General features: G+C 37.1%; 1 protein-coding gene across 2 annotated transcripts in view; it reads left to right on the top strand.

Annotated features, from left to right (window-relative positions):
- The first annotated feature begins 300 nt into the window (after positions 1–300).
- The window catches only part of LOC122805474 (dapper homolog 2-like), a 214486-nt gene continuing 206349 nt past the window's right edge, over positions 301–8437 (top strand). Inside the window, exon 1 of one of the 2 annotated variants that reach the window (XM_044075658.1) lies at positions 301–389. In XM_044075658.1, the coding sequence (XP_043931593.1) occupies positions 387–389 (3 nt within the window). In that variant the 5' untranslated portion in view covers positions 301–386. Of the gene's footprint in view, positions 390–3496; positions 3871–8437 lie in introns of those variants that run through there. The other variant, XM_044075657.1, reaches the window with a different exon arrangement.

The following is an 8437-nucleotide window of genomic DNA, read 5'->3' as shown; positions in this document are numbered from 1 at the left end:
CCAAGCTGAATAAAACTCCAAGAATCTTCAGATAAAAACGATAATCCACATTTTATTGGAAAACAGACATCAAATCTATGGGCTTGAAAAGCTATCTATTAAGCTTTCTTAACATCTAGGCCCCTAAAGCACTAACATAATTATTTTTTATTTTTTATTAAGTTATATTGCTTTAAATGCTTAATTGTTTTAAGGAATGTTGTGATGTCATTATGTTTTTTGTATAAAAGGAGGGGGGTTTTATACTGCATTTATATCTGATGAAGCGTTGAGAAGCAACGCGAAAGCGCTTATACTACTGCAGTCTTTGATGTCTGTTTTCCAATAAAATGTGGATTATCGTTTTTATCTGAAGATTCTTGGAGTTTTATTCAGCTTGGCCTTACATGGTGCACTCTTTATTATTATTTTTTACTTGTCCCTAGAAGTTGAATAACGTGAAGGATGATGTAGTAAAAATGTATGAAGTACAAATAATGGTGTTACTTGGCCTTTAACTAATGACTGAATAATGTAATTCTGTTACTTTACCCTTAAAGCTAATGACAGAACAATGAACAATCTGAAGGATGATGTAGTAGAAATGTATGATGTAATAAGCCTGTTGGAAATAATTCTGTCACTTTACCCTTAAAACTAACTGAATAATGTGAAGTAACTGAATATTATTCTTATATTCTGAAATGTGACTGAAATGTACTGTACTGAACATGCATAACTGAGTATGAATGTCATATTCTGAATCTTGACAGAAATTTACATTAGCGTGATACATATTATTTATTTTCATGGAAAATCTCTGTCTGCTTATTTTAGAGCTCATTCCACTAGAGCTGTTGCCTTCCTCAAGGGGTTGGACACCAATTCCATCACTGAAGCTGCTACTTGGTCTTCTGTGCATACCTTCACTAAGCCTTATAAGTTGTATATTGTTTCTAGGGCCAGAGCAGGTTTAGCTGAAACCATTTGGTGTGTATTTGTTTAGGGCTTTTCTCAGACTTCCACCTCCCATTCTGTTTCTTGAGCTTTTTTACTCTTCCTTATGTACCCAACACTGCAACAGTGATATGGAAAGGACATACTACAGTTGTGTAAAATCTTACCATAACAGTAGATGCCCTTTTCTTCACTGTTGAAGTATTCACTCCCTCCCTCCAACCCCTTCTTTTTTATTTTGCATTTTTTCATTCTCAATGTGCATGGACTCCTTTCTCCTATGACATCTGTTCTCGTCTAGGGAATTCATTTCTGGGTAGTAGCATCCATGCGTCCCTTTTATGACCTATGTTTTGTGCAGGTAGCACAAATGTGATGTACAAGGCAAACAAGATCTCTTTTAAGCTTATATATACTGGCCAAGCGATGGGCTGCTTGAGGCATCCCTTATGTACCAAATACTGCAACACTGAAGAGAAGATCATCTACTGTTATGGCAAGATTTTACATAACTGTGCTTTCCTACTTTTGTAGATCTGTCTTCCCGGAACTCTGCTGAAAATGAGATTTTGGTTAACAACTGTAAATTAAATAAATTTACCACAAACATCAAGGTTCATAGGTAATTCATTTCTCCTGAAGGTGACGTCTGGATTACTTAAGACCAAGGATTACCACAGTACCAAAGGGAATCAGATAGTTACTACCCTAGACATTCGTGTCTCTGCCCTATGGGTACAGAAATGCAATAGACCAAAGAAAGACTGGATATGTACATTACCACACAGCCACCTTTCTTTCTTTCTTTCTTTTATTTATTTTTTTTCTGCGAGTAAAACTGACAGTTAGCCCTCACAGACTCCAGTGGGAGTGCTTCTTTGCACTTACAGCTCCACCCTTTCCTTGAGGACAGTATGGCCCTGCTCATTCTTCTCTCCAGTGACTGGATGCTTCAGTGCCTGTCTGAGTCAGTAACAAACTTTGGTTACCATGCGCGGAAAGCTTCCTTTTATTCTACTGACCATCCCTAAAAAGGTCAGCTGTAAAAGAGCAGGGTCATCATTAGTCTATAAGATGCTTTATTCAAGTTTTCAGAGAAGTTTTGTTGAGTTTGATGTGTTGGGAGTGCTCACTACCTGATTACAATTAAAAAAAACTATATATTTTCATTTTTAACTACCTAATTGATTTACTCACTGATGATATTTTAAAAGTTTTTGTCTTCTTTTTCTCCCTCTGTTTTTATGTTTGTGTCATTGTTGTCATGGAATACCTTCAAGAACAATGGGCAAAGCCACAAATAACAAGAGAAAAATCCCCAAATCAGATCAGGCATAGATTTTAAATATTGCTCTTATAAGCTTAGAAAGTTGATTTTTGTTGATTTTTTTTTTTTTGCATTAGCATGTATATTCTGAAGGACTGAAACCCGAAACTCAAATGTATGCCATTGTGTAAATTACTTCAGTACTGGATGGTTTGTCAGAAAATCCCAAACTGTATGTCGAACAAACTAAAATATATAAGGCAAAAATAGACAAACTGCCAAATTCTGGATATCTGAGACGTATGTGTCATGAATGATAATAGTTATTGACACCTTTTTAAGGTTGCTGGCTGGTTTATTATTGTTACTTTAATCATTTCACATATTGTATTTGCAGAGTTTATATTTTTCTTTTTAGTTTGTTGACTTTTGTTGCTTCACACCATGGGCCAGAAATCTGTCCCATTGGATAAGTATTCTACCCTGGTTAATGAATCCAATCCAATCATTCAATCTAGCAAAATAAATAAGCAAATCACTTTGTTTTCATTGATCCTGTTTTCTTTAATGTAAATATTGAATATGTGCCCGTACCCGAGATGCAAAATGATGGTCTTTGAAAGCACATTCTCACTAATAGAAACGATGTCACTGTGTAACGGAGTTACTGAATGTGGCCCGGCAAAGTAACTTGTTTTCCCGGACGTAATGCAAATATTTTGTGTTATTTTGTGAAGTATGCCTAAAGAGTCCCGGGAGGTTTCTGTGAGCTTTTTCAGCAACCTTTGGTTAGGAAAACCGTTCACCCGTATATAGTCCAGGACTCCAGGTATTAAAAACAGGAAATGAACTAATCAGTATCATGCAATTCCCCCAGGCACAGACAAGTGACTTGTTGGTTAAAAGGAACTTCCTCTTCTGTAGCAAGAATCATTAAAGACAACTGCAAAATATTATTAATTCAAATGTATAAAACCACCACTTATAAACTGTGCTGATGTCTTGTATATTATATAAATTGTTACGAATTGTTTTCAAACGTGTGAAAATTCAAAACTGGTATGAGATAAAAGATCAGACTTTTGATCACAATCTCATTCACACTTCACATATACTTATAACAATTCTCTTCAACTATTCACAACTCCGTAACTTTTGAGTACCGATACTGACCTAAAAGCAAATTACTTGACAACCTCAATAAAATCTGGTCCTGAAGTTGAAAGGTGACAGAAACCTTTTGAAAACTTTTTCTAACCAATCAGAAGACAGTAGATCGCTTGCTCCGCCTCCGATGGAGTGTCCAATGTGACTAGCTTTTATGGCTTCAGTTCATTGTTCGATGTGCGAAGCTAGTGGGTAAATGCGTTGTGCTAACTTTTGGTTTGTTAAATTGTAGCTCTATGAAGTTCCCCGTTTCTTGGCAACACTGTTTCGTTTAGGGTTAGACACTTGTTTATCTCTGGCATTTGGGATCAGGGCTGCTAGTGGTCACCATGGCTCGAAAAGGAGGACTGAATTCCCTATGGTCTGGCAGCGATCGAGTTCGGATCGGCGAGCGATTCCAGGCGAGTCTGGCTGGAATCGTGGAGTTAGAGATGCTCCGCCACAACCAGGGCAGGTTGGTGCAGGAGGTACTGGCGTTACATTGGGACAGAGCACACCAGGTAGGACTTGAAGCTTCCAAAATGAATTAATGTGTAGTCTTGAAGTATCCTACTGCGATGCTTATTTGGAGAGTATTTTTTTAAGTGTGATTCCCGATTCCGAGACCAAAATATGGATTATTGTTTTATCTTTTTAAGAAAAGCAAGATGGGTTAAGTATATAACTTCTAATGTAAGTGTGAATCTCAGACACGGCTCTTTTAAATATATTTGAGGACAGTGTAATCGAGTAAGGCTCCAGACTGTTAACGAGTTGCTCCCTAACCAAGGGTATAAGGTTTGGTTCTTTTCAACTCCATTTGTTTACTGTGTGATTCTGAGCAAGGCAATTAACCAGATCGGTGCTTCCAGGTGGTCTCTGAAACTGCACACACTTGCGGCCAGTTGGTCGTTTCTGATTAACAAATGTATAAGCAGATAATAAACAGTACAATTATCACTGTAAAATGCAGAATTAAAAAATGCCATTGTTTCCACCTCCTGTTCTTTGGTGAGTCTAGAAGGCGTCATTTACTCATCCTTGTAGATTAAAGTACACCTGATTGCACACTGCATATTACACGTTGTCAGTTGGCCGACATCCACTTGTATTTTCAGTTTAGGTAGTGCCCCCTGAACGTATGGATATGGACAGACTTGTTGGAGAAAAGTTCATATTAACTTAAAATACCACCAACTGACAGGAAATAACAAAACAAAGTTTGTTTTACATGTCCAGTGAAGAGGGTGGTATATTCTAATTGCACACACAAACTACATTCTCAGTACTAGAGTTGCCACCTTTTCAGATGCCCAAAGTGGGACAATTATGGTACAAACATCAGATTTTGCAGGCCAAAACATACCCACGGCCAGTACAAGGGACAGAACTTCACGTTTTTTGCCTAAATAAAAGCTTATTCTTGTAGCATTTTAGTTGCTTATTCTGTTTCTTATAACATTTGTGTGTTTCAAATACAGAGTAACTGTTTTATACAAATATTACATAAAACATAGGAACTCATTTTACCCTAACATCTCAGGACATTTGCCATTTTCACAAGTTTTTTGCAGGACACAACTGCCCAAAGAGGGACTGTCTCTCGTAAAGTGGGACAGGTGGTAACCCTACTCAGTACCAAGCAAAATCCTTCTGATAGCTATATGTATTTTGGCATAAAGCTGATGGTGGGATTATGCTTGAATAAGATTGTGTTGGAATAGGAGAAATAAATACTGTTAAATATATCTGCTCTTATATTATGTTGTTTACTTTTAATGTCCATGAACACCACCTCATCTTTCTGTTGTGAGCAGTTTTTCCACTAACTGTGAAGACTGTGTGTTGATTCCTTAGCCAAGTTTTATAAACACAGAATAATTTTCACTTAATGTTATACTTTTTTGTTTAAGGTGGATAGACTGGGCAAACTGTGAGTCTCCTTTTCTATAATAACCTGTATTGTGTATGATATAGGTTGTACTTTTAGTATAAACTGTGAATCACAAAAGTATGCTAACTTGCGGATTTGCTGACCCATGGTACAAGGTCACTTGCCTCAAGCCTCACAACATGAGATTGATGAGTTTTGTCAAACCTGAGATTTATGACAGTAGTGAATTTGGGAGTGAGAAAGCCTTCCCAGTTATGAACATCCTGGAATTATTTCCTGCAGTTTTGCCTGCCCAGTTATGAACATCCTGACAATTATTTCTGCAGTTTCTTTACTTAATATCTATTTCTTCATGTGGTTTTGATTCATTTTGCACAGTTTAAAATTCTTATTTAGATTAACATCCTTTCAAAGGGCTGTATCTGGAGTACGTCTTCAACATTAAAATGAAAGAATATCGTTTACAGAAAGAAACACCTGCTGTTTTTTTTTTTTTTCATTTGTCTGTGCTTCATTATCCCTCCCCCATGCTTCAATGAAACTTTTTTTGTGGGGTGGGTCTTTGGGTTATGGCAGGTGGCCTTGGGGCATGCTGTTAACATGGTTTGATAAATTCAGAATGCATATTTTTTATTTTTAATGTGTACTCTTGCCTGCTTAATCTCTACTAGTTTTTCAGTACTAATGTTCTGATTGAGGCAGTGCTTTTCCGTGAGCTGCTTTTCATTAACAAGTAACTGTATTTGTTACAAATCTTATGTACTTGCTTTTCTTTGTGGATTTGCAGTGTTGCAGTTTTTCTGTTCTTTGATTTTTTTTTTCCTTTGCTGATATGGAACTTAAATCTTAATGCACTTGAGAACTACACTTATTACTGGAGCTCATAAAAAAAAAAAAAATCATTCCATGTGTTTGCTTGATGAAAATGACTAAAGGATGTGGGGCTGCTACTGCTTAGGCTCCCAGCCTGAGTGTAGTTGTAGCTTCAGAAGTCAGGATGGGGTACACTTTTTTGAAGTCTTAGTTCAGTGCTGTTTTCGTGGCCAATTTCCTCACATTTAACATTTTTCTAGGTTTGCCATCCTTCCCTCTTTAATCATGGCAGTCCCATGTTGGGCACGTGTATCTTGTGAAAAAGCAAAAAAACATGAAAAACTGTACATATCCTGAGTTTTTAGGACAAAACTATTTTGTAAGTTTTCCCTAATAGTTGTACAAAGCAATTGGTAATTATTTTCTATCTCAAACATCTTAATAGTGTATGAGATAATTGAAATCTATCCCTACTTCTCCTCAGACTGGCCTGCAAGGTACTTTTCTAATACAATACCACAAAAAAACCCCAAGTTCTACAAAAGTGAGCTTTTATTTGGCACAAAATTGTACCCCATGTCTTGGCACTGGTTGGCGATATGGGATTCCTGAAATATCTCAGTTTCTATAAACATTGTCTCAGTCTGGACATTTGAAAAGGTGGCAACCCTATGTTTCTTGTTTAATAATAATTTGGTGGATGTGGATAATCAAAGCAGTTGTGTATTAACTTTGGGTTATTAAAAGGATATCCCAGTTAATCTAATTTATACAGTTTTCTGTGTTTGGCTGTTTTTTCATGTTTTGATCCTGTAAGAAGTTTGAAAGAAGAGTGGCAATGAATTGAGATGGTTTTTGGGTACTAACGTTGCATTTCTGAAGTTTTGCCCTTTAAAGCTGAACTTTTTTTTAAGTCCTAGGCCTTTTCTGAAGACTGTGCATACCTATTTCAGAATATTGTGAAAGGTAGCAGGATGAGAGCATGAACATGAAAATGATAGCACAGTAGTGATATCTTTGAGCACAGAAAGCTTGAGGTTACAAGGATTTCATCTCTTCCTCGTAGGTAGATAAAGATCAGGGCTAGGAGTTTGATGGGAGGGGCTTCATGACAGCAGCTATCCAGTCCACATCCTGGCAAACAGTGGTGCTCTTCAAGTGTTTGAATAATTATAACAAATTAGACAGTATGTAACAACATTGGTTAGGTATTGATGTATGGTATTTGATTATTTAATATTTGGAGAGATTTTGGACAGTTAGTAGAGAAATTAAAGGCAAGTTTGTCTAATACAAACAGGAATTGCAATGTGAAGTGAGGGAAAAGCCGACTTATAGTAACGTTGGAGAGAAAGTCAGGGAAGAGAATTGGGTATCAGTAAGGAGGTATAAGGAATGAAAAGGTGCTTGTTCCCATTTAGGGATATAGTTTAGCCTGGTTTTGATGTTTGTTAGAGGATCGCCTGCAAGGTGGCACTGGCACACCTGGCTTGTTCCTGCTTGCCTAAGTCTCCTCTGACACTGTTCTTCTGCAGAAAGTTGGCAAGTTCTCACAACGATGCATTTATTTTTTGTTAGCATATGTATTTTTTATTCTTGGGCAAATAGTCAAAGTTAATAAAACTTTTTTTTTTTTCTGTGCAGGGGGCAAGCTCCCCAGACCCTCTGCTAATTATATATACCAACTCAGAGATTGCAAAATAGCTGGGAAATCCCACTCCTCACTGTGTAGCAGTCTTGCAAAATAAATATCATCATCCTGTGGTGAACCAGCAACTCAACAAAACAACCCGGCTATCTAAATATTTGATGTAAAAGAACATATGGTCAAACCCATGGAACCCATATTTAGTCACACACAGACACACATACATGCATGTATTGCATTTTAATACTGTGGGAACAGCTTTATATATTGTGCTGTACGATACTTCACACCATAACCAACAAAAATTCTAAAATGGTTAATAATGAAAATGTAGATACTAGAAAGAAGACTTAGTCCCATTAGACCATTGGTCTCTTTTCAGGAGAGATGGTATTCGTACTAAGTGTGTGCATGCATGTGTATTTTTGCATATATCTGCAGGCACATGCATGGCTGTATCTTGCAGTGGACTGGTGTACTGTTCAGAACTAGGCCTATGCCTTATGCCTCTGAGTGCTAAGGTGCACTTAAGACTCTTCTGCACCCCTAAATATGATAAAGTGGGTATCGGAAAATGAATGAAAAGGAGATGGAAAAGAGTAGGATAAGGTGATGGGACAGAAGGGAGGGGATAATAAGCCTCTAAATTTGAGGCTAGGTATTTCTGAATATGATGTTTATGGTGTGAATATTGGCTATAACTTTCCCTCACCTGATGCATTTCCAAGGTTGT

The sequence above is a fragment of the Protopterus annectens genome, chromosome 6.part1 (genome assembly GCF_019279795.1).
Source record: "Protopterus annectens isolate FY-2018-M chromosome 6.part1, PAN1.0, whole genome shotgun sequence".
Lineage (NCBI taxonomy): Eukaryota > Metazoa > Chordata > Ceratodontiformes > Protopteridae > Protopterus > Protopterus annectens.
Note: the sequence above shows the minus strand (reverse complement) of the source record. Positions and strands in the feature narration are given on the sequence as shown.